The following is a 27,294-nucleotide window of genomic DNA, read 5'->3' as shown; positions in this document are numbered from 1 at the left end:
GGCAAGGGCCACAGATACATAATAAAACAACAACTTCTGTCTGGGAACATTTCAGTCTAAGGTCATATTTCTTAGTTATGCACCCAAAGATAGGGTTAATCAAATTTAATGCCTAAGGGCTTACACAGTTCACAGCTGGTGTATGAAAGTTTTCACCATTCTGCAATATATTAGTACTATATCTCTGGACAGTATGCACTTTGTTAATATGCAAGACTAAACTTTTCATTTAAATATTCCTTACAGTGTATCTAGGTTGATTTAGCCAGCAATTTGAATCAGCAGGTTGTATTTAGTGGTCTTAGATTTATGTTTAGTTACTAGAGAAAAATGTTTTAATTTTATCTGAAATGTTTCCTTCCTCCTATTTTAACCTAAAAAGTCAAATTTATGAAAAAATCATTCCAATGCCTAAATGCTGAACTGACTTTTCTCATTCACTGTTTTCATATAGATATGTTTTCTAATAATTGCTTTTCCAGATTGTATTGGTCAGTGGACATCTGGACAGCTGGGATGTTGGTCAGGGAGCTATGGACGATGGTGGTGGAGCATTTATATCATGGGAAGCATTGTCTCTTGTTAAGGACCTGGGTAAATATTTGATTTTATATATTTTTAATGCATTATATTTCTGGGACATTTTGTGTGTTGTCTGAACAGAGTATTCTATTTTATTCACTCTTCTGAGCACAAATATTCATACTTAGTATAAATATTTTAGAAGCTTCTCTCTTAAACCCCTTCTTCCTACAGAGAAACCAGTTATGATCCAAGAGGAACACATCAGTTGGTGATCTAGAAAGTGCTTCAAGCCTGCATAGTCACCATCATCATAGAATGAAAGTTTAGTGTAAGAGACAATATTTAAGTAACCGAGAAGGAAGTCATCCCTTTTCATTTCTTTCTTAAAGAGAAGTTAGTGTTAATGAAGACGAAACTTCATAAAGTGACAAATGGCCTTCTTCTGTTTCTCTTGCCTTTTGAAACAAACATTGTCTTCAAGCACATTCCTAAATTGTTAACTATCCTGCATGTTGTTTTTCCAGTGGCTGCTCAGGTAGTTTAATTCCCAACCCCTTATCTTGCTCTTGATCACGTCCCTAGACGATTTCATCTATGCCTTTCTCTAGAGTATGTAATTGGAACTGGATACAGGCCATGACGCTGTATCTGGTCTTTTTCCTTGTATCTATGTGTAACAATATTTAACAAAACTGGTTCTAAATTTAATAGAAATTCATATTTCTAAGGTATATATTGCAGAGTATTTTTTCCTAGAATGTTATTCCTAAATAAATTTATATCCTGCCTCAACTTGTTCCACGAAGTATTGAAAGGTACCTCTATACCATCATGCTGCCATGCCCTCTGCTTTGCACTCCAGGCCTGATTTCCTGATCATCCGTGTTGCTTATATGTTGCTATATGCTTGGGCTCACCTACAAGGACACAGTTCTAGCAAACTTGACTTAAACTTGGCTCATATATCTCATCAAGTAGCATTTGACATATCTGAGACACATTTGAGATCTGCCACACCTTAGTATCCTGCTACAATAAGCTAGTGGGATACAAAGCAGTGCTCTCTTTTCAGGGATTGTTTCTTTGAATCCCTCTGGGTAATAACAAGGTGACAAAGGGAAACTGAGTTCTGGAGTTTGGTCTCTAGATCAGCTGGACACCTCTGAAGTTGAAATTCTAGCACACAGGCTGTCAGCCCTGGATACTTGCTGGTCTCCCTCCTCTAAAATTTCTGCTCAGCAAAACTAAACCACCCTGCTATCAGCAGTAAATATAAAGATGGGAGAGAAGGAAGAGTAGGCAACTTCTGGCCTGGATGTGCATCTTCCATTAGTGCTAAGGATAAAATACTAATGTGGAATTACTTAGCCTGTGGCCTCCTGGTTTGCATATGTTTCTCGAGTAGGATCTGAAGGGCCAGTTTCTGATAGTGATGGGCTTCGTCTGACTTCTGTGTAGAAGCAGGCTGTGGACAGTGGGTTATTGTAGAAGGGCATAGCCTACATACAGCGATATAGGGTGTGTCTGGTGGCAGAGGTGGTACACTAAGTAAGAGGGATTAGGGCCAGTGCATGTCTGAGAGGGATCTATGGTTGTAAGGTGCAAAAATATGTGAGATGCCTTGAGGACTGAAGGGTGTTCCTACTCAAGTGCAGTTTGAATGTGGCAGGAATGTGGTAAGCAGGCTCAAAGACTGTCTTTGAATGCAGCTCATGCATACCATCTCACAGGCTGAGGTCTACAGTCAAGCACTGCTACCAGAGATGATCCAGACTTTGACCTAATTGGCATTATATGCTTAATTTAGTCATATGTGGAACATTCAAATCCATCTGCTTGTTTTCTCTGTACACCTGGCCTCTCAAAGTTCAGCCTGGCTGTCCTGCTGTTCTCAGTCTACTGTGGCCTAGTATGATTTCTGATCTTTGATCTGTAGATTTCAGTCTCACTGTTTGATCAGTATTTTTGTTGCTTTTACTTCCATATGGACTTTTTACTATACCCCTCAAAACTAGTTCAAAACAGACTTCTGAGATTGTCAAGTTGATATCCATGGATGCCTTTTCGCCTTCTCATCAGATGGAATCTATTTTTCCCCATCATTCCTTTTCCAGAAATCTAACCTATGGTCAAGGGGAATGCTCTAAGGATTCATTGAAAAATAAAATCATTAGCTGCTGCTCTTAGCTCTGGTGGAGTTTAAGTAAGAAAATAGCCATCCCTGCTTCTAATCAGAAGGAAGACTGAGAGGCAATCTGATCAATGTCTACAAGTATCTGAAGGGAGGGTGTCGAGAGGATGAGGCCAGACTCTTCTCGCTGGTGCCCAGTGACAGGACGAGAGGCAACGGGCCCAAACTGAAACACAGGCAGTTCCATCTGAATGTGAGGAAAAACTTCTTTCCTGTGAGGGTGACAAAGCACTGGACCAGGTTGCCCAGAGAAGTTGTGGAATCTCCTTCGCTGGAGATATTCAAAACCCTCCTGGACGCAATCCTGGGCAACATGCTCTAGAGGACCCTGCTTGAGCAGGGAGGTTGGACTAGATGATCTCCAGAGGTCCCTTCCAACCTAAACCATTCTGTGATTCTGTGATTCTGTGATTTGCGCACTTGACAATCTCAATGTTTTTTGGAGAGCTCTTTATGGATGAGCTCCCTTATGTGATTAGCCACTCTAACACTACTGTGATTAATGTTAGACATTTCTATGACAAAATTCTTTATTTTGCATTGTATGAACGCCTTATCTCTCATTTTCCAGCCTCAGAATGATGAGAATGTTAGCCTATGACCAAAAACCTTAGTTTTAACTTTCTGGTCTTTTAACAGTAAACTAAAAATGATTCTTCTACAGAAGAATCCATGCCTATTCTTTCTTTTAGTGTTTTTTGTTCTTTCCTCTGTTTTATGATTCTTGGAAAATTGTCTGTGCTCCCTCCAACTCCAGGAAAAAAAATCCTGTATTTGCTGACTTCATTCCATTTAGAATAAAATGTTTTGTATTTCTTAAGGCATTGGCATTTCTGGTGGCATTGCATATGATTCTTACTTACTGGGTTTCCTTTCATGCATGAATGAAATGCATCACTCTCTGCTTGTTCAAATATTTGATTTCCTCTGTTAGAAGCATGTGTGTTTGCTGTACAACCTGTCCGTAAAATTGTATTTTTTCAGCTGGGAAATGTCTGAGCCCTTGCTGATACCCTCTGTTCTGGTTAGCTGTTATGTTGTGCTGCTCTGATTATACCAATGTTCTGTAGGAACAAAAGACTAGGAGAGAACTTCTGTGTCATCAAATCTAATATGTTGAGAGCTGTGTTGTATGGTTGCTTCCATAAAATAAACGGTCTTCCATAGTAGAAGTAGAAGATTTTGTATCTTAGGATGCGCAGAATATCTGACAAAAAAAGATAGCAAACTGCCAAATCTGCAGGTTGTATGAAAGATGAATTAGAGTTTTATTTAAAACCAATTCTGTAGATTATAATGCTTGAAACTACCCCATGCTGAAAATATATTTTGAACGGTGGAGACTTGGTTTCATATGCATTTGGACCCTGTTAAGTTTAATCTCCATCTAACCTACCAAGTACATTTGTCATGGCAATAACGTCAACTAAACTGGCTAGTCTGTATACACATATATAAGTTTTACTGGGAGTCTCAAAGTCATCGTGTTTTGTGGAGACATAAAAACTGTATCTGCATATTGTATTAATGATCTTAAAATTGTCAATATATGATCTTAAAGGTGAAGTGAGCATTCTGAAATACAAATTTTAGAATTGAAAACTTGTGTTATGTCTAGTGAAGACTATTGCTACTACTTCTGCTGTAGTCCATTGATTCCATGAAGATGAGCTATTACTATGCTATTTAAGTAGCTTTTTCAGTGATTATCTGATAGAACTTCATCATGGTATCACTTTGACCCTTGGACGTGGCCAATGGACACAAGGTATTTCTATTAAATAGGATTTTGATAATTCCGTGCATTACTTGAAGAGTGATTATAGTTGCCATTTAATGGCTATTGGCTATTAGCTGACAGTTTCTGTACTATGTTCCCATCTTTTCTTCTTTCTATTTTTTTGGTACATTTATAGACGCTGTAATAGTTAGTTACATGTTCACTATAAGAACACAGATGTAGCACAGTCTCAAGTAATTTTACACAGATTCTGCAACACTTCAACCTTTTTGAGGGGAAAAAATGAAACCTACCTCTTTTGGTAGGATTTTATTTTCAGTTTTTGACTTAAGGTTAATGTTGTTTCTTTTTGCAAGAACGGGGACTAATGAAGGTTGGGCTAAACTGAAATAATTTCATACTATATTATCAGAGGGTAGAATAAAAAGATTTAATTCATGTAAAATCTCATGTATACATTTCAAAAGAAAAATATCTTAAAAAATAGGGCCGGTAGTTGTGAACTGCTCTAGTTTTTGAAGACTATTTAGAGCTGTAACAATTCAATTTGCCCTGAGAACTAGAAGTGCTAAAAAATGAAAAGTTTCAAATTTGTCTATTTTGCTTCTAGCAGCTGTAATTTCTCTCCCTCTTTGTTTTTGCTGAGTAAATCAGGCACCTAAGAACCTATTCCTGAAATAATATTTTATCTTAAATACATTTGTGATGTGTGCTTATTACCACGGTGTGTGGGAGCATTTCAGTCTTAAAAGTGTGTCCTCTGCTACTTACTGACAACAGATCTATGCCATTTTTCCCATTTAAGAGAGCGCCAAGGGCAGGTGGAATTTACCTCACCTAACTTTTGTCATTTTGATTAAGTATTGAGGCGCTCTCTTGAGGGATCATAGAGCAAGAGAGAGAAGCATCTTTTGGGGGCAAAGCATTCTGCGCATCTTAGATACCAGTTTTAAGAAGCATTGAATGGAGAATAGGTACTTTCTGGAAGTGCCTTTCCCTCTCCTCCTTCTCTAGCAATGAAGCATAGACAGCAAACTCAGAGCAAATGCCTGCTTTTAGGCAATTAAATTTCAGTGAGGTGAATGTAGCTGTAAATGGCTTTTCCATAGGCACCTAATGCAGGAAACTGAACCCCATCTCTTTTGTTTTGTATGGTTGCAGGTTCACTCTAGAGAAGTCCCCTTTAAGCAGTGTACTGTTGAGTATCAACACTGGCTTGTGCACGTATTGGTTCCCGCAGATAGATCCTATAATATGAGTGAACAGAAGTGTTTTATGTCGTGTACTCATATTTATGCTTGCTACTATGCTGTACTGTACTTGCTTTGCTGGTAGCTAAACTCTGAAAAAAATCACCAGCTGATAGCGATATTGACTATTGTTATCCAAATGTGTCTTTTATCCTGGTTAATGCTGAAGTTTCACAGAATCACAGAATCACAGAATCACAGAATGGTTTAGGTTGGAAGGGACCTCTGGAGAGGTCCAACCTCCCTGCTCAAGCAGGGACCTCTAGAACATATTGCCCAGGATCACAAACAGATGGGTTCTGAATATCTCCAGGGAAGGAGACTCCACTATCTCTCTGGGCAACCTGTTCCAATGCTCTGTCACCCTCACAGTGAAGAAGTTTTTTCTCAAGTTTAGGTGGAACTTCCTGTGCTTCAGTTTCTGCCCGTTGCCTCTTGTCCTGTTGCTGGGCACCAGCGAGAAGAGGCTGGCCTCATCCTCTTGACACTCCCCCTTCAGATACTTGTACACGTTGATGAGATCGCCTCTCAGTCTTCTGTTCTCCAGGCTGAACAGGCCCAGCTCTTGCAGTCTTTCTTCATAGGAGAGGTCCTCCAGCCCTCTAATGAAGTTTAATGAAGCACAAAGGAAAAAAATATTTTTTTTCCTAGAATTCTTGAAACTTTTGTATGCCGCTGACTGGCTAGTTCTCTAGCAAGCTTCTTCATGGTTAATTTGCTTAAAAACCAAAGAACTTGAAGCATTGCTACTAAAGTTGTTTATGTGAATAAAGATGAAAGTTTCAGCTAGTTGGTGCTCTTTATTCTGTTAATACAGACATCTTTGGAGGCACTGAGGCAGTTCCTTAGCTGATCTGAACTGGTAAACTTCTTTTCCTTCAGTGGAATCATGCTTGCTTGAGGATTCAACCTATTTCTGATGCTTAAGAAATTATTCTTCAAAACTTTAGCCAGGGTTTCTAAGGCAGTAAGCTCGTGTGGTTTGCCTGCAGCTTTGTCTGTCAGCAGCTGCATTCCCCAGCCCTCCTCAGTTTTTAACCTTTTGATCAATTTCACCTAAATTTGACAGAAGCATAGAAATATTTAGAATGTGAAGTCCTTATGTGTTCTTTGTAAATGAGTGATTGAGGAAAGATGGGTGTGCATCTCCCACGGATGGGAGTGGTTTTATGTCCCAAATGAGGGAAAGGCAGGAATAACTCTGCCTTTATCATTTCTGTTTGATGACAAACGTCTGGTTAGTCAGCACATGTAAGCTGTGCTGATTGGAGCACAGGATCTTCTCTTTTTTGCCCTTCCTGCAAACTCTGTGCGGTAGCAAGTGCAGAAGTAGTGAGAGTGTTGTTGGGAGTAATTTATGGAATATGGGAAGGAATGGGGATATTTTAGGGAGGAGGAGGAAGAACTGCTGAGTGGTTTCTGTCTTTAGGCAGAAAGAGTACCTGGGGTATTGCATTAGCTGTGATGTGTTATGAGGCTATTGGGGAGTTATAGAAGATAGAGGACTCAAGCAAATTAGGCTTTACTAGTTTTGCAGAACAACAGCTGTGTTAATAAACAGTCCAGGAAGCTCAAACCCAAGCTGTTTTCAGATTGGATTTATAGTTGTTCAAATTTACATGTGTTCTTATGCGAAAAGGTCTCTTTTGAGATAGCCAGTGCCACGTGTTTCAGCACTTTGATGTTACCGTGGTTGCTGTTAAGGTGTCCTTTAAAACATAGATTCTCTTTTCGCTGTGTCACAAAAGTTTACAAAAGAAGCTGTCTTTCCAGGTGATGTGAAAGATTAGTTAAACAGTTGTTCATAAAAATAATCCCCATGAAATTACCCAAATGTACTTTGATGCTGAATTTTGCTTTTAGTTGACTACGTAGGTTGGGGACCTAGTCTGTGGGACTCTGTCCTGGTCTAAATATTGATTGCCTACTTCTGTAAAGGACATATTTGTGTTTCTCTCCCATCATTTCAAGCTTGCTACTGTCATGGTGGTCTTGCTCAGGGCTAATACTTGCTTATGACACACTTTGAGCAAGAAGCAGGTAGTATGTAACTGGTGGTTTCAGAGCTTTAGCCAGTGCTTTCTCTTTGCTCCTAGTCCAGCTACATTCCTAGATCTCTTGGCCCCAGTGCGTATTTGTCACTGGAGGCCGCAGGGATTCTCCCATGCTTCCACACCATGGAGTACAGTGTGGGTGGTCAGTAAATCCTTCTGGCAAAACCAGCTTGTGCTCAATTCCTACTGAAGTGCAATTTTTACCTTTAAAGTGAGCTTGAGGGAACTGAATAATAAGGACAACAATGAAAAATCTTTAGCAGGTGATCGCATGTCAGTGTCAGCTTTCCAGACATAACATTTTATGCCTTCTAGCTGCAATAGAGAGCCCACTAGAGTAAGAAATGCAGTACATTTTGATTGAAGAGTTTTCACTGCTTGCTTCTGAAAATCCTCAGATACAATGGCTATTGCATCTCTTTTTAATTGAAGCAGCTGGAGCCAGATGTCAAGGGTTTTTTTCCGCTGGGAAGAGAAACTGATGGGGTCTGCTACTTGAAATTATTGTCTAGTTTATTTTCAGAGACCTATCTCCCCTAGCACAGGAGGGATTGGCTAGTCAGCAGGTCCTTTGTTCCAATTCCAGGTTTCTTTCAGCAACGTTTATCCAGAAGCTCACACTCCTTGTTCACAGAGATGTGTTTTCTACATTTCCATGGCTGTATTTAGGTCTTGCTTCTTCACTATGTCAACTTTTTGTGCTGTCCCAAACCTAGGGGTGCACGCGTGTCTGCTCACTACTGTCCAATCTCCCTGGTGCATCTTCAGGAAAAGTTCATTGGCTGGGCTGTGAGTTTACCAAATTCAGAAACTTATCTCCTTTCTCTTCAATTGCCTGAACTGCAGCAGTGTAAGGTATTGCCAGTTACTATTATCTGAGATCTTGCCTGTGTTGAAGTAGCCACTGTAGTCTTCAGGAGAGGCTTCTGCACTCCAAAGACTAGTGATGGATTGTGGTACAAAGTAAGCATTTCCCTGCTTTTGCTGTTGTCTTATGTGCCTGCTGAGCTCCTGTTCAGTCACGTCTGCATGCCACACAGGACCAGGAAGCTACAATTGTGCCTACATTCTGACAATCCTGATTCTTTTATATATGAAAAATGTTTCCTGTGGAGAGTTTCCAGAGATAGGGAATACTGGGAATCAAGTAGATGAACAGTGCACATTTTCCCTCTCCACGCCGTGGGCCGGGATGCATGATGCCATTGCTACTATAGCAACTTGATGAAGGAAGGATTATTGTTGACAAAGTCTAATCGCAGCCATCACACCTTTTATATGACCTGCCTACATTCCTAGACTATGATCCACACACATATGAGAAATGGAGAAATTTATGGTGATTGGTGCTATGTATATTTCCCTCTCTTCCTCTCTTTACCAGCATTATGGAGTAATTTAAGTTTAATGAGTCAACTTTACTATAGCTGTTAACATGGATTCTTGGTACAACGAAATTTCTATTTCCTAGGATAAAAGTGCAGAAAACTACAAGAATGTTTTTAAAACAGTTCAGGCAAGAATTTCAGGGTACTGCCTTTATTACATTTTATGTAACTCAGAAGGAGTTGATTTGACAGTTTTTTTCCTCTTAAGACTTATTTAAAATTGAAATTGTAACTCTCCTCTGAATTATACCCATGACTAATGTGACTGGAGAGCCATAAGACAGATTTCTATGCAGTTCACTGTGGTCTTTGTATCAAGTTACATTTCTTGATTCCCAATTCACTGGCTAATATATGAGGACTGAAGATATATTTTATAAAAAAAAAAAAAGACTGCTGGAGTCATTCTTTTTCTGCTTGTGTAATATTTTATTTAATTTGCTATAATTTTAATTGAAGTCATATGACTGCAATTTTAACCTATTTTCTAAAATTTTTAAAAAATGTTTCTGCATTTACTGTAGCTGTGGTAGTGCTGCAGTTTGCTGTCTAGGAGGTATGTTATGAAACAAAATGAAGTGACTAATTTTACATTGGGGTTTTTTTTGAGGTAAAATATATCCCTGATATTAACCCCTTCTCCTTATATTTCTTCTGAAAAGTTGCATATTTTACCCTGACCCTCATCTTTCGCAAATCTGTTAGATCTCCTTGGTATGAAATATCTGCATCTACTGTTACAATTCAACTACATTTTCACCTTCCCTTCAACCTGCCACAGAATATGAATTTGGCAAATGCTTAAATCTTCAATTTTCCTGCTGGGTTGGCATAATAAAGGGATGATTTGGACATCTGAAATTGTTAATGTGGTGGTAAATTTAGGCATACGGCCCTTTGTAACTGTGTTGCCAGTTGTGCTGTGGACTGCAGCTTCTCTGGAAGCTATTATGTACTCAAGGCATTCAAGATAAAGAATGACCTTTGTTTATCTATATACATCTTAAAAGCTTGGTGGCAGAGGTTATTGTGATTTTTTTTCCAAATCTGTAACCAAGCTAAGATGATGAAATGCAAAAAACCTTTCCAGATGAGGTCAGAGTCATCTTGTCCTTACAGTCAGTTTTTTAATGTATATGTTTTCAGTAGGGTCAGACAAGTGCGGCTGGTGCAGTTTCTGTATCATCTGCTCTGAGGACAGCGTGGGTGCTGGAAGAAACTTAGCTTTTTCCACTCCAAACAGAAGGGAGAGCAGGGACGGAAAGTAGAGTCACAGCTCCCTAAGGTTCAAACCATGCTTTATGCTTGTGAGTGTGAGTGGGACACAGAGAGAGAGTGAGAGAGCGGGAGCATTGCCTTTTTTTCTCCACAAGAATTTTCTGAGATCTCTGAATGCTTTTGAGGAACGAGGTCTCCCTAAAGAGAAAGAAAGTGTATTATGATGGTGGAGCGGTGTCCTCTTCCTTTCGTGGGACTTGGAGAAAATGGCAACAGCAGGTGTGCTTTGTCTTACTTACTGAAGCGTATAACTTTTATAGCCTTAAGACTGTCTCTTTTAAATCGTTATTTCTCACTTAATTTTGAAGGAAAAGTTTTTTATTAAATGTCTAATACTGCAAAAATAGTGAGATTAGGGCTTTCTGCATTATACATTATATTTCTAATAACAGAATGAAAATACAAATCCTGCTGTTTCAAGATGGGAACTTATTGTTGGTTTTCAGAAGAAAAATTCTGAACATCCTGAATAGTTTGTATTATTACTGCCATGCTATAAATTGCAGTTTATTGGTGTATATAAGTATTCTGTGAAATTGATCATTGAGCCAGAGCAACAGGATGCTAAGGTGAAGAGATTTTTCTCTAAAATGGAGAACAGCTTACCCATGCTGCAGAATAGAGAAATTAGGTAATGTGCTCTTAAGTAACGGGGAATATTGAAATATTCCTGTCTCATATTTCAACAGCTGTGAGAACCCTGTCAAAAAAAGCAGTATATGTGAGTAGCAAACTAAAGGAGTTTGTGTTTCACTGGAAGGAGTCAGTTTTTTGGGACCTCACGTTATGTAGATAGCAGAGGCCAAAACTGCAGAATGTGGGCGCTTACTCTAGAAATTCCATGGAAAAGGCCAAAAGAAAGGGAAAACTGCATCATTGAAACTGTGGACAACCTACTATGGAGAAAGAAAAAGGGCATGTTGAAAATGATCTGATTTGGTAATTCACTTGAAGTCTAGACTAGAATAGCGTAAAAGCCTGAAGAGGAATACTACAACTGAAAATATCAGTGACATTAAGAAGTACGCAGTGTAATGCAAGTGCAATGGGAGTTAAACTATGTAACTTGCCACAAAGCCCAACAGCTTAATTAAACCAGCAGATAAAGTGTTGCGAGAGATTCTGGACATTTCACAGAATCACCTATTTCCCAATCTGTTAATGATTGAAACAGTTTCCACTTTAGTAGATCGAATCTAAAATAAAATGAAAAAATCTCTCATTATTTGACCAGATTGAAAAAATTAATAGAACATTGCTAGTTTGGAGAGGATTTAAATAATGCCTAAAGGGACTGCTATTCTGTTATATGCAAAGCAAAGCAATTAAGAATGAGTATTGATACACCTAATTTGACCTAAAATATGCACCATAAATCACTTTTTTGGCAGAAGGCTGCTAGTAAAGTCACGAGACACTTGCAACATTTACATGTGCAGCGAGGATGAGGTAGGAGAGAGACCGGTTAAGCAGAAAGCATAACAGGGAGGAAACTCAAAGATTGGTTTGATACAGTTCCTAAGATACTAGTTTTGGGACAAAGCCAGTTGATACTGGAATAAACTAAGACATTTGCAAAAGATAAATGCAGGTTAGTAATAAAGAATAGTACAAGAAGTGCCACATTAAAGAGGACGATATTGGTATGCTTAACTTTGTTAATGTCATGGAGTCCAAGGCAAATATTGTGGTTTCTCCAGAAAATGTGCAACTTAGAAGGCAATGGACATTATATGTAAATTCCTTTAAAAGAAGGAGATAAAATCTTTAAAAAGAGCCTGACAGTTTTTTCTGCTTCTCTGTTTTTATAGGTTTTATTACTTGAAAGGGCAAAGCTGCAGAAAAGCTCCGTATATCTCAAAATATACATGGAAAATCCTTTCTTCCTTAAATGTTTTTACACTGAAGGTGTCGACAGCGTAAGCTGAACCTCTTAAGTTGTGAAGTGAGGAGGTCACACCCTCAAAATGGAAGATGGCTGAGGGAAGTCCAGCACTCTCCCTCGTAGGGTTGCGTAGAGAGGAAAGATACAGCAGCAAGATTTTTCCAGTATCTCCAATGAATGCTAATTAGGCAGGGTGAGAGAGAGGTGTGCGCGTCAACTTCCAACTCTAAACGTTGTGCTTCTGATCAAGAGAATCCTTTAAAACCAGAATGCTATCACTTGAGCTCTCCACAGGTGACTGGTGTATTAAGTGTGTGTCAGGGCATTTTTCGGATTGTTCATAGAGCAGTTTTTAAGGCAGATGCATGGCACAGACTATCAAGTGAGAGTGTCAGAACTTTGTTGCCGTTTGCCTAGGAGAAAATAAAAAATCTCAGGCTAGAAATGTTGGTCTCAGAGATGTCATCTCCAAAAAAATAATAGATGGGACACAGGTAATAATACACTGTTGTTAAGAGGACACACTTTGAGCTTTGTAAGGTTATTGTCTTGCTTAACTAATTTAACCTGGTATGAAGCACATTACACAAGTGGAATTTCACCACTGTGATGTAGCTGAAGCAAGGAAAGTGTTCCATGGAAATGCCACTTTGTTATTATTACTTCAGGAACATTAGCAGAGATCATATGAAATATACTATTTTATTTTTGTTTACAAAAAATTATGCTGATCCCTGAAATGGAATTGACCACTCTGTCTGATGATGAATTCTAATGTCTTCCTTAGCAAAACACAGAGTATTGGTCTTGCTTTTTATTCCATGATAGAGCTTTTAGAAACTCCAAACATTTTATGAGAAGTGCTTGCTTGATAGAAAAACCCTAACTGATGCCATCCCGTATATCTCCTGCATCTAATCAGCTGCGAATCTGGAAAAGGTAGGCAATACATTACGAATTTAACAAGTATCAGCTGTAAAATATGCTGTACAGGGTCATCCTGCATCTTACCTCATTTTATTTTAATATCCTCTTAAAGCAATCTCAGGCCACAGAGTAATAATACAGAAAAATGGGTAGCTCATGATGTTACATATGATAGTGGACCGGTCTTGGGGATAATATATTTTTGTATACCTCTCCATAGAGGCTCCTGAAAGAAATACGTCAGTGGCTTAAGAGGTGTAACAGTGTAAGGGATCAGGTAGTGTAATTTGTACTACTTTGGTATTCAGTTCAAGGCTTTGCTGGGCTATTTGTGCAGAGTCTTGGGAGCAAGCTGCCAAAGCTCTGAGAACCCTGATGGTTCCCGCAGTTCCAAAGCACATGCTGGTTACAGTCATTTTCCTGTTTATTGGATACAGGGGATACCTAGCTTCTATCTCTATACTCTTTATACTCTAAGGATCTTCTCCTCTTTGCAGCTAATGCAACTTATTACAAATATTCTTAAAAATCAGTTGGGTTCGAAAATAAATGCAGCTTTCAAAATGAAGAAGTAGAAATAGGCTATAGAAATTAAGACAGGAAGACAGTATAGGGTGATACAAGCATGTCCTTCTTTCAGCGCATGATGTGCATTTTACTGGTAAATACTGTCTAAGGGCATGTTAAAATATTTTACCAGTTAATCTGCTTACATCCGTTGACAACTTGCTTGTATGCTACTTGTAGTGTGAACAGCTGTTTGATTTGCTTGTGGATGATGCCCATGCCTTGGTTTGCAGGAGAAGAAATAAATCCTTTCTTCACAAAGGTGGAATTCTTTTTATGTTTTCAAGAGATATTCAGTCTTACAACAACATGATGCCTTCTCTCAGATCACTCTGATTAGCCAACGCTGTCTTATTTGAAAATACTGTATCTCTTTACTTAATACCCCCCATCAGTAAGGATGTACATTTATAAAGTGGGAAAATATTTACTAAAGTAAATTTAGTATTTGCACTTCTCACTTCCCATCTCTATTTTGTTTCTTAAAAAGACACCGTGTATATAAAAAATAATTGTATTTCTTCAGCTCTTCTGTCTTTTTCACAGAGGACCTTTTTGGTAGTTTTTTGATGATCATAAAACCCGTAGGTTCAGCTTTGTGAAAAGATGGACAAAACATATACTTTAGTCATATCCAGAAACTATATGTGAGTAATGGAAATAATTAACAAATGAAATATCTGTGTATTTTAGTAAATATAAAAAGAAAATGGGACTGCCTTAGTGTACTGGGAACTGGATAACAGTATACAATGCTACAGTTCATGCAATACATGAATCCTTATAATATGTTGATCATATTTAGCTTTTCTGTCCACAGCATAACCTTGGTTCTACTCCTCCTCCTTCCTTGTTTAAGTGCTGTCTTGGGAGTGGAGCATGTTTATTTCTGTACATTGCATAGGACAGATTAGCAAACTAAACTACAAATTTCTGTTTTATTGTACAGGAATGTATCAGCTTAGCAGGATAGGTAGGACAAGATCCAGTTCTTACATGGTGTCCTGGGATCTGTCTTATTACTGGGATACTATCCACTGTTGTAAGAACATAACATGGTTTTAATAAATGGTCTCTTGTCTAGAAAGTATCCATTCTACATTTAAAATTACTGTAAATTATATAGATGTTTATATATATATATATATATATATATACTTATTTATATACACCTCCATCTGAGATGCTGAGATGTCTTTTACACAGATTATGAAATAAAGGTTTTTGGCAAAATATTTTACTGTAGCTGAAATCGAAGTGAGACTGATTAATCAATACCTGTTTTCTAGTGCAATTACAAATCTTTTTTTTCCCCTCAAGCATTTGGTATTTGGCTAATCTAGGCTTCCTGCTGACATCTGCAAGGGTGAGTTCTTTATGATAATTTGAGAGAAACAGCACATAGTATGGATAAGGACTGCATTTTACTCTGACTGAAGTGTTCAGAGTAATCATGAAATACACTACACGGAGATGATGAAATGGCTAATAGCCACACCAGCACAGGGGGAGTATACTGAAACAAGCGTCCTGGTATACATAGCACACACACTTTTCCCCAGACTTAGGTCAGTTGTATCAGTGATTTGATTTTCTTCCTTTAGTTTAGGAGCCCAGATGCCCCATAGTATTTCTGGTGCTTGGAATAGACCAGGAGAATCTAGAGGCTGATCAGTAAAATGAACATTTGTGCAGAACTATGTACTTGACTGTATTTGAGGCTCTTCTGTGCTTTCTCACACATCTGAGTAAGAGTAACTCTACCAAAGTCACACTGGTGTGAACAATTTATTTGAAAAATTTATTTGAATTCCAGCTATCACCTTTTGAATGTTATTCTCCTGTAAACCTCTGCTGTTCTCTTTAGCATGGAAACTGGAGTTTCTGTGGCTTCGAGCAGGTAATATGCTCTCCAGCTTTCATTTGAATTTCATAATTTCAGATGTGAGTGACCTAGTGAGGGCACAAAAGGATCCTTGCACTGATATATCAATAAATATGGATATAACCTGCTGCACTTTGCCAAAAGTGATCTATTTAGATGTTCTGGGTAACTTTATAAAAAAACATTCTGTCTGCTGTCCTTTTTTAGACTATGTAATCTGTCATTTATATAGGTAAAAATATAGGTAAAAAGAAGGCACTGCTTTATTTGTGCTACCGTTTGCCTTTGTTTTAAAATTTGCTACAGAGCCCTGTACATAATATTCTTATCACAGAACACAACTTTCTAGTCCAAGTGCTGTCTTATCATTCTTGTCAATACATATTTGGTCAGTGATCTGAAAGGCTTCTGATTTTGTGGTGATTGTACCTTGCTTAGGAACCAGTAGTTTGCAAAAAGTAAATCAAAATTGATAAACTTCATTTAAAAAAAAGATTGTAGCTTAAATACAGTATTTCATATTTTTTAATAAAAGCATGCATTGATACTGTTCGTAGCAATTTTACTTGTGAATATTGGATTTGTTTGATGTATTATGGTCAGAATAGCTGTGTTTTTAATAACAAGTAGATAAATACTTATCACTTTCAGATTAAGATAATGAGGAAATTAGATTTTCTTCTGTACACTTTGTTTTGTATTTAAAACAACTACTTCCATAGCTGATATTTTTTCTAACTCACGTTATTTCATTTCAGTAGAACACACAAGTGGATCTGCTCACAAAAACCTCTTGGAGTGTAAGAGCTGATAGAGTCTTCCCACCTTAGGGGATGGAAAAACCTAAACTCAGCAGGGCTTATTTTTTTCCCCTTTAGTGAAAAGATGGAGTGAGAGGGGCTAAGAGGGGGCCATAAGGACCTCAAGCTTCGTTTGTGTGAGCAAACTGAGTCCTTCTCTGACTCATGCAGAGCGTAAGAGATCAGCTGGGGTTGGAGCACATTGAAGGCGAACCCTGACTCTGTCTTGCTGACCTCTGTCTTGCTAGACTGCCTGTGGACAGCAGTGGGACCGAGCAGCGGAGCATGAAGCTGGCACTGCTTGTTCTCGCCAGCCTGGGAGGAGGCAGAGGACTCTGCTCTTCTCCTTCAAGGATCTCCTACCAAAGCTGTTTTCAGAGCCTTGGCATGGTGGATTGGAGACTAGTCTTCAGTACTTAGCACCCTGTGATGGGACGCATAAACACAGCCCTTCGCTGGCACCTCTGTTCGCCACTTAAGCTCAGGTACCATTCGGACCATGAGCAGGATCTAGCACTGTATCCTTTTAGCCAGCACCTTTTCTGTCTTAGAGCAACCTTTCGAAGTGAAGCCACTTGCACAATTTCAGTTACCTTGTGTCTAAAGTCATTCTGACTTCAATATGCTTGCCATTTTATTATTGTAATATGACATCTATCTGTTTTGAAATGTGAAGGAGACTAATCCTCTGTTGTAATGAATTAGGAAAGGAACAAAATCCACTGAGGTGTGTACGTGGTGGCAGGGGAGGCGGTTTAAAAATTGAGGGTTCATTTCCTTTTTGTTCACAGTCAGCAGATCTACATTTAGAAAATACACTTTTTAATCACTTGCTTCCGCTGGTTTACATTTTCTTCATTATAAAATAATCGGAAATCTAAGGAAATTTTGAATATTCCTCTTATACTCCGTCTTCAGTTATTAGGATTACTAGTGTGTAGTTTCTAAAAAGAAGTCCTTAGTTGATTTTCTCTCACATTGAGAGAAAAAAAATTAATGAAGATCAGGTCTATTTGTAAACTTTATTCATTTCAGCTAGGAAATGAAATAAGAGTTGACAGTGATACTGATATTATTTCTGTTCAGCGCAGAAATGTGTATGGTAATTTACGCTTTATGGTTTATGTTGTTCTGCTAACTGGCTTCTTTTTGTTGTTTTTTTAAATATTTTTGGTGGGATTTCTCTTTACTTGAACGTAATTAGCATTGCACTGTATAGCAAACGCTATTTATTCTTGGTCTCTTTGCTGTTCTCAGTTTTGATATCTTGAATGTATTCATTTATGAATAGAATCAATCAAATAAATAAATAAAGGGCAACGACTTCTATCTATTCATCTCTGCCATGGCAATAAACTATTTAAAAATATATCTGAGAAATTATCTTTCTAACTTAGCTATCATAGCAAAATTCAGAATGGCCTTGCATTTGCCTTGTTTTAAAAAGCTTTGCATACATTCAACAGCTGATTAGATTTCAGATTTTAAAGATTGTTGCTCTTTAATTTGTTTAATAAAAAGAAAAAATAATATTGCAGCGCTCCTCATTTCTTGAAATCAGCGTACGTTTCTCATAGAAATCCAACAGCTCATTTTCAATTAATTGTAATAAATTAACCATGACAAAACAATGACAATCCGTATGAAAATTTGATTTGAATCTGCTGAATGGATACACACATTATTTACTGCAGGCCACAGCAATGACAGTAGCATATGTATCGGAAATCAATCAAGGTAATAATTAGACATTTTACATTCTTCAGATAAGTAGATTTGGTCCCCTCATTTGTTTCTCCTATGCTACTGCAGCAGAGGCAATAGCCAGTGAGGCAACGTGAGTAGCAGTGCCACAAACCCGTGCTCCTTTCTTGCGCTCCCTCTCGCCCCACACCCCAGTCCCTCCTGCAAACAAGCAAACAGAAATGCTCCCAGCAACAAAACCCACATGTGCAATAGTTCACTTTTTGTTTAGGTCAGAGATGGTTGAATGGAAACTCAGATTTTTCTGCCCTTGGAGGATGGAGACCAATGCAAAAAAATGCTGAAATAAACGAGTGTTTAGTACTAAAGACAGTATTTAAAATTATGTTTTAGGGCTTCGCCCAAAGAGAACTCTGCGCTTGGTGCTGTGGACAGGAGAGGAACAAGGAGGAATAGGTGCTGAGCAATACTCTCAGTTACACAAGGTAAATTATGTCTTCAGATGTTCTGCTTCACCATAGTTGTCGCCCTAGCTTTGTGACTTAAGTATTTGGTTTTCAAAATGTTGACCTTGATATTTCGCTGAAAATAGTGATTCCAGTTTGCCTAAAAATGTACTTCCTGTTTTCTATCGTAAATGTAAACTTCACTTTGTATTTAACATAAGTGATACCATCATGCATATACATGTTCTACTTAACCTAACATGTTCCATCACAAAACTGTTCTGAAACATGGCTTTCAAATATAGCTACATTTCTGAGAATGAGCAACAAATGATCCACACATGTCTGTAACATGAATAAATTTTGTTTGCCTTATATATTTCTGCTTCATTGCATTTTCCTATACTATGCGACATTCTAAAACAAAAAGCAGTACAAAGAAAAATCCTTGGCATCTTAACTTATTTTAATAGTGTAAAATCTAAAATATGTTCTGCAGATTATTAATTTTATGGACTTCTGGAACATTTTAAGTGGTTAATTTCTGACGATGCAACCATCAATCTCATCTGCCAGCAACTGCCTCTCCAAAGTATATCATAACACCAACGGCAATTGGATAAAGCTGTTTTGGAGAAAAGTCTTCAAAACAGAAATGTGTATTTTTCTCCTCCAGAAATTTTATGCTACAGCTGTATAAATAACATCAACCAGTATCTTTTATTCTTTTCCTTGTTTCAGTAGTACTTAATCTCAACAAAGGTTAATATATGCAGGACAAAGACAAGGATTTGATGAATGTTCATGTGTTTAAAGAATCAGCTGCTGTACAGTAGTATGAAAGCAGGCTTATAAGTAAGACAGAAATTCCTAAGAATTTTCTAATGCTAAGCAACTTAACAAGACAAATACATGGAAGATTCACTTTGAGGAGATACAAAATTCGAATTCTTTGTGATGAGCAAAATTAATTAAGTCAGTCTGGATCTGCAATTGAGTGGTCTGAGATAACATCCCAGTGGTTTTGCTTTTCAGGCTAATTCAGAACACTCAATTATTTCCCACTGACTTGTTTAATATTACTAAAAGAGGTATTTAATAACTCATATATAATATAGTGCTGCCTACTCTTCCATGTTACTGAGATAGCTCAGTTTGCTAATTTGGTAGAGGTACCTAAGAGCTTGCTATGTCAGGGTCAGGGAGGTGACATTGCAGTACTGTGTGTATTTAGGACTCTGGGCTTCCTGATACTGTGGTGTTCAGCAGGAATAAACTAGCATGAAACATTCTGGAATACATAGCATAGCAGTGGTATGCCTGTCATTTAGAGACGTGCACCCTGTTTATGAGAAATGTGTTGCCTGTGTAGATGTTGAAAACAACACCCATTTCCATGTTGGAAAACAATCTCTACCCAGTGGCCTGAGAATTGTCAGAATTACATGCAATTGTCTCGTACACTTCTCGTCTTTTGCCAAAAAAGTCTGTGTTTTACTGTTATGTCTAGGATGTTTATTCAAAAGTAATACCAAGAAGTAGACTAAAGGATCAAATAGGGAAGTATAAAGCGGAACTGGGTGTTGTTTTGAAAGATACTTGGTTAGTTTACTTTTGAGCTGACAAAGATGTGTCTCAATTTTTGTTATGGTGATGCACTTCCATCTGGATGTTGTACTTTGTGAAGCAAGCACCATCTAACTTAACATGAATTTATAATTTACTCTGAAAATTGTAGCAAAAATGGCATCCGTCTGTTGTTTGTTGTTCTTGTTTCTCCTCTGCCATGTGATCTGTCATAATTATAAATTGATACAACTATAGGACATCTCATTAGTCACAGTAGCAAAATAAAGCAGATTAATACTGTACATTTTATTTAGCATGGAGAATATCTTAACCTTTTAGTGATTTATTTGTGCAAATTTCTAGCAGTTAGGATTTGATGGCACGAACATTGCTTGTTGATGATAATTATTACAAGTAAGCTAAGAATGATATTTAAAGATGCCTTATTAAATGAAAGATGGCTTGTATGACTCATCTACATAGCTGGGCTTATTACAACTTTAATTCACTATAGACAAGTAGAAATATGAATATTGTAATTCAGCACAGACAGGCATGGATTTCCTTGACATTGTAAGTTACTTCCTCATGTCAGTAGAAACATGGCAAGGGATTAAAAATGAAGATGATATAGCAGTGGGCAGGTACCAGTGCTGTTACTTTTGTAGCTTATTTATTTCCTTTCAGTTTAATTTCAGATCTTGAGAATATATTTATTTCTCATCTGTCATTGTAGGTTGCCACTGGTATAAAAGGGATAATTTACTGTAGAAATTACTGAGATAGCAACAACATAGTGATTTTACTATGGTGCAGATAATTAACTCATATCTCTACGTAATAGCATTATTTGTATTGCTTTCAAGTATTTCTGTAGAACCCAGTATTGTAGTGTCTGATTATTAAAAAAAAAGCAATAGCGAATATTGGCTGTTCAGAGCATTATGAGAATGTAAGCGCTACCATACTGCGTTAACCAAAGCTCAATTTGACGTTTAATATCCCTCCCCAGTGCTTAGTGTACTGTGGCCTGGTTGCTGAGTGGGGCTCGTAAGTATAGACATCACAGTAAATTCTTCCAGAAAGTTGAAACGTAACAAGTGCTGCTTTCCTTACTAAGTTTCACAGAAGAAGCAGGAGGAACAGGGTTTAGTAATTTTGGTGGACCTCATATTGCATCTATTTTCTCCTGTACAGATTCTTCTACACCCTTTAACAACAGTACCTGAGTGCCCTCTGGTAGGGTTTTAAGTTTTTCATGTGTTTACTCTTAATGTTGTCTTTGCAAGAGGAGAAAGAAGTATATTTAGCAGTCTTGTTTTGGTAGGGACTTGTAGGGTTTGCTGCTTCTTACATGTCTGTTGCTCTAGGCTCGTGAGGAAGCAGGTCAAATAAGTGCACCTTGCATTAGTCATGGAAGTTTGTGAGGCTGATGCTGGTCTTTAGTTCTGGCATCATTTCATTGTTTTGGACTAGTCTGTGTCTCTAATTAATCTCTCTCTGTCTACTATGCAGACAAGGTTACAGTTATACCCAGTTGAATTAAGGGACTGTGAATGGCAGATAATATTTATTTTGGAACAGAAGTATTACATAGAATCTGCTGGGAAAGTAAGTGCATTTTGAAACTGGAAGACTAAGAAATATTAGGCCAAATTCAAACTTACTTTAGTAACTGTTGTGATCATTGGAGACATTAATGAATCAATTCAATTATGAATTGAATTCAACCTTATTAGAGGAAATATTCTTAAAACATTTCTGCATATTTTTATTGCTTTCTTAAGGATGTTTACAGTACTTAACTAAATTTCTGGTGAACATACTGTACACTGTTTTAACTTTTTAGAAAAGGTTTGACTTTATGAAAAATATTAATCACAAGTATTTACTCTGGTTTCCTTTTTGTATTTATTACCGATAAGATTTTATATTTTGCTGAAATTGGGTCTTGATTAATACAGAATTCGTATCTTATTGACACTTGCAATATTCTTTGTTGATGCTCACATGAGCTTTCTGCCCTAATTTACTGAGTTACTTTCTGTAAGAGACAAATGCCCCAAAAAATTTTTGTGGCTTTCAAGTGATGTGGTACTTTATCAGAAAATATTGGTTTCTCAAAACTAGACTTTTCAGAAAACTTACCGAGTGAGGTTTTCTCACTCACAGAAACATGGATTTGTGTGGCTTGAACCAAACACTTCAAGGACTTGAACGTGTTTTCTTTTATCCCATTGTGATATGTTGACCACTTGGTTGTTGACTGTTCTCAGGAAAATTTCTCTCAAATCAAAAATTCCATAAAATTACTGCCTGTTTTGACCACTGCTGTCTTGTTGTTCCCTTGCTCTCTATCCTCTCTCTGTTTCCATCTCTTGTCTTACTTTCAGAAAGCACGTGAGGCTGTTGGGACAGGGACCATCATTTTGTTTTGTATTTGTATCTTGCATAGTGGACTTTTGGATATAATAAAACCTCCTGTGAAACTACAGCACATAAAAATCTTCATTAACACCATCTATCTGATTGTTACGGAGAAGTGTGGTGGTTCTCTTTTTGACTTGAGTTGAAATGGGGCACAAAAAATAATTACTGAAGATTTTCGGATTTTGAAAATCATTTCCTGTCCAATTTTTACTGCTAATCTTCTCTCTAGACACTTTCTTTCATTATGACTTGGGATGTGTTTAGTAAATTAAGAAGTATGCTGTCTTTTCTCTGTTGTGCTATTTTAGATTTGTGCAATGTGATACTTAAAAAGCAGATAGGAGTTAAAGAAGAGAAAAAAGCAGCTGAACAAAAAGGATTTGTTTTAGTTTTGGATACGGGGTTATTTCAGTAAAGGAGAAAATAAAACTGCAACAGAGGAAGAAAGATAAGAATGAATAAATAGTATCTGAAGCCTCAGAGCCTTGGTCATAAAACCTGCCTAACTCTAGAGTGCTTATATTGGCAATTCTGTGACCTCCCTGTCTTTTTGTTGCCCTACATTTTGTTTTAGGCAAATAACGTAATGTGGAGGTCTCTGTTTGGGAAACCAGGTTGATAGCACTATTTTAACATTCTTCTATGGATCACTAAGTTTAAAAATGAAAGAAATGAATAAGAATAAAAAAGTTCAGTTACAAAACTGAAAAAAAGCAATTGCACTGTATTCTCCAGAATCACAGTTAACATCTAGTAGCACCCTTTATTGTGTTAACTACAGAAAAGTCCATTATCACAGAATCATGAACCGGTTGAGGTTAGAAGGGACCTCTAGAGATCATCTAGTCCAACACTTCTGCTCAAAAAGGGTCCTCTAGAGCACATTGCCCAGGATCGCGTCCAGGCGGGTTTTGAATATCTCCAGTGAAGGAGACTCCACAACTTCTCTGGGCAACCTGGTCCAGTGCTCTGTCACCCTCACAGGAAAGAAGTTTTTCCTCAGGTTCAAATGGAACTGCCTGTGTTTCAGTTTGGACCCGTTGCCTCTTGTCCTGTCACTGGACACCACAGAGAAGAGTCGGGCCCCATCCTCTCGACATCCCCCCTTCAGATACTTGTACACATTGATGAGATTCCCTCTCAGTCTTCTCTTCTCCAGGCTAAAACAGGCCCAGCTCTCTCAGCCTTGCCTCATAGGAGAGATGCTCCAGTCCCCTCATCACCTTTGTAGCCCTCCACTGCACTCTCTCCAGGAGTGCCATGTCTCTCTTGTACTGGGGAGCCCAGAATTGGACACAGTACTCCAGGTGAGGCCTCCCCAGGGCTGAGGAGAGGGGCAGGATCACCTCCCTCCACCTGCTGGCAACACTCTTCCTCATGCACCCCAGGATCCCATTGGCCTTCTTGGCCACAAGGGCACATTGCTGCTTCATGGTTAACTTGCTGTCTACCAGCACTCCCAGGTTCTTCTCTGCAGAGCTGCTTTCCAGCAGGTCAACCCCCAGCCTGTACTGCTGCATGGGGTTATTCCTCCCCAGGTGCAGGACCCTGCGCTTGCCTTTGTGGAACTTCAGGAGGGACCTCTCCACCCAACTCTCCAGCCTGCCCAGGTCGCTCTGAATGGCAGCACAGCCCTCTGGTGGATCAGCCCCTCCTCCCAGTTTTGTATCTTCAGCAAACTTGCTGAGGAGGCCCTCTGTCCCTTCCTCCAGGTCACTGATGTATACGTTGAACAAGACTGGTCCCAGTACTGACCCCTGGGGGACACTGCTAGCTACAGGCCTCCAACTGGACTCTGCACCACTGACCACAATCCTAATAATGTGATCATATATATATAAATATATATATATATATATATATATATATATATATATAACCCAAACAATATGATTATACAATTATACAATTATATTTTACACTGGTTCTGGGTCAGTAGGCATTCATAATTTTTAATACTGAAGTGTCATATTCCTAGTGAAAGCTGCAGAGAAAATCAGATTTTGCTAAAACACACAAAGGAATTGATTCCCTACTCTGCCTGAAGCAGGAAAGACCCAGAATCAGTCATGGCATTGTGTTTCTTGACTGCATAATCTTAGTATTAAATTAAAGTTATGTGTGGGCAAATTTAATACAAGTCTAGTGTTAGGAGAAGTTTTGTCCTTGTATCTTTCCTCCTTTTCCTTTCTGTCATGCAAGTAGCAGAACTGGCATCTGAAATTTCTGAATTGTTGGAAGTCTGTCTGTACACTCCGGAGGGAATCATTAGGCTCTTTGTATAATTTGGTTACAAGTGAAACAAAGCGAACAGCAGATGAAGTCCAGAGACTCTTTTAGCATTTATCTGTTTGTTGCACTGTCTCCATAAGCGTCACTACTTTTGCCTTAAAAATGGAAGTTACTCATTATAGGATAGTTTAGGCTTCTTGAGAGCAGTCTTCAGTAACTAAATGTGTATAACATTTTTAATGTATATATAGTTATATAATACTTTAAAATGTATATAGTGTATATTTTAGTAGTCTAGTATTAGTTTAATAGTTTTAGTAGTATAGTGTAGTATATCTAGAGGATATATGTACAATATATAGTAGATAGTATACATATACACACATATAGACTAAGTGGTTTTTATGTATATGTATGTATACATATATGCATATACAAACCTGCACACTAAGTATCTTTATTTTCTATAAGCTTCAGCTGCAAAGATTACTGAAATATGTATGGGAATGGTCTCCAACTACATTATTGGCAGTATGCGTGTCCTTTCTCCTTCTCAAAGTTAACAGTTGGTGATACATTGATTCCTTGGAGGAATGACTTCCGCTAGTTCTGTTGTTGTGCAGGGCCCACTGGAGTTGTTAGAAGGTGACTTCTTTTGAGGATAGCTGTTCTTCTGCTTTCAGATTTCAGGCAGACTTATATGACTCTAATGCTGGGAGGTGTAGAGAAGAAGCATCATCAGTGTTTGAAAGACAAATTCTGCTACTAATTTTTCAGTTTCATCCATCATCTTGTTGATGGAGACGTGGGTTGCCTTTTCTACAAAGACAAGAGCATGTTAGGCAGATTGTGGAACGAATGGAGAGAACTAAATCTGGACAATTTGCTGCAATTCCAAGTGGCAAAGAGAGAAAGAGAGATTCCACATGTGAAGGAGCTTGAGATGTTGCAGCTAAAGGGAATTTATGTTCTGTTTGTGTATGTAAGCAGAGAGGGAGGAGGTCTGAACAAAGCCTGCAGAGGAAGCAGGAAGCCTGGGAAATCTTAGTGGCCTGTGCGTAGGCATTGGTGTGTGGCACCTGACCACCAGGTCCTAGGTACTTTGGGATGTTCTTCTGTAATGTTCTTCAGCTGGGCTCCTTATATCTGAATTCCCTGCAGTCATGCAAGATACGGAAAATTGTCACCTCCTATTGACTCACCAGGATGAGCTTTCTCCTCATGGACTTCTTTTCACTTTAACACTGTACCTTTTATCCAGATGACAGCCTAAAAATGTTCTACATAAAAACATGAGGTGACCCTGCTTGAGCAGGGGGGTTGGAGTAGGTGATCTCTAGAGGTTCCTTCCAGCCTCAACCATTCTGTGATTCTGTGATGAAATATTAAAGATGTGTGATGTGATGTGATGTCATAGTTTGTTGCCAGTTTATCAATCTGTTACTGAAAGTTACAAAAGTACTCTTTTACTTCCTGAAAATGTGCACATCAATTAAAATTATCCTTGGTTAAAAGACAAAAATCATAATTTTTAAATTGAAAATTTTGGCAATATTGTGTATTTTCAAATGAAAACCTAAAACACTTCTGAAAAGGCCAACGTTGAGACAGAATCCTTCAGAGTCGCTGACTGTGTTTTCACACCCTTATTTTTGAATAGTAAAAGACTTTAAGATATGCTGCGTTTTCCAGGAAGAGCACTTTTCTTTGACAAGCCTCTTTCTTTGTCAAAAAAATGCGCAGAGAGAAGGCTACAGGTAACCTGGTGCATACCTTCCTCAGCGTGCTGCTGTCTTCAGAGCTGTCTGCCTTTTCTTTTCTATCATTCCTCAGAACTTATAATACTGAATGGTATTCTCTGCGACTGTTGGCAAATGATTGCAGAGAGAAACAGTAGCAGTATTGAACAACACCAGACATGCTAGTAGTATGTTTTTACTGAGTGAAATGCGAATAAGTAAACGACTGAATCCAGTTACCAGCCTGTTGAAGTTACTGGGACTTTTGTCATTAGCTTTTCTGAGGTCAGAACTCCAGTCCATGACTTTAAAAGAAAACAAGTCATAAAATTTTGGGCTTCTTTACTGACAGCTTTGCAAGAAAGTGTGGCAGAAAAATATTTCGTCTTACTATTAACAAAAACATGAATCTTGTTCATAAATTATCATCTATGAAAAACTATGTTAATCTTCAACTTTACTGCAACTTTCTTCCATTTAATGACGTGGTAACTTATGAAAATTTCTAATTCGTGTTGTTCCTGATTTTCCCTGTCCTCATTTAAAAAGAATTTGAGCAGTATGATCATGCTTGTGGCTGGTGGTTAAAATGCTTTGATACCAGCAGATCTTGCTTCCTAACAGCTGTTTTGATTTTTTCTCCAGTTTCCATTTATGCAGTTTCACTTCATTGAATAATCTTG

General features: G+C 38.1%; 1 protein-coding gene across 9 annotated transcripts in view; it reads left to right on the top strand.

Moving 5' to 3' along the window:
* CPQ (carboxypeptidase Q) overlaps window positions 1-27,294 on the top strand; it is a 168,828-nt gene that overhangs the window by 105,509 nt on the left and 36,025 nt on the right. For all 9 annotated transcript variants that reach the window (XR_011139272.1, XR_011139270.1, XR_011139271.1 and 6 more), the window contains exons 6-7: window positions 483-594; window positions 18,589-18,680. Coding sequence is in view for 5 of the 9 variants with exons in the window: in XM_009675996.2 (XP_009674291.2) it covers window positions 483-594; window positions 18,589-18,680 (204 nt within the window). In the remaining 4 variants the exon portion in view is untranslated. The remainder of the gene's footprint in view (window positions 1-482; window positions 595-18,588; window positions 18,681-27,294) is intronic.

Source organism: Struthio camelus, chromosome 2 (assembly GCF_040807025.1).
Source record: "Struthio camelus isolate bStrCam1 chromosome 2, bStrCam1.hap1, whole genome shotgun sequence".
Lineage (NCBI taxonomy): Eukaryota > Metazoa > Chordata > Aves > Struthioniformes > Struthionidae > Struthio > Struthio camelus.
The sequence above is the reverse complement of the archived record's forward strand: the minus strand, read 5'-3'. Positions and strand labels throughout refer to the sequence as shown.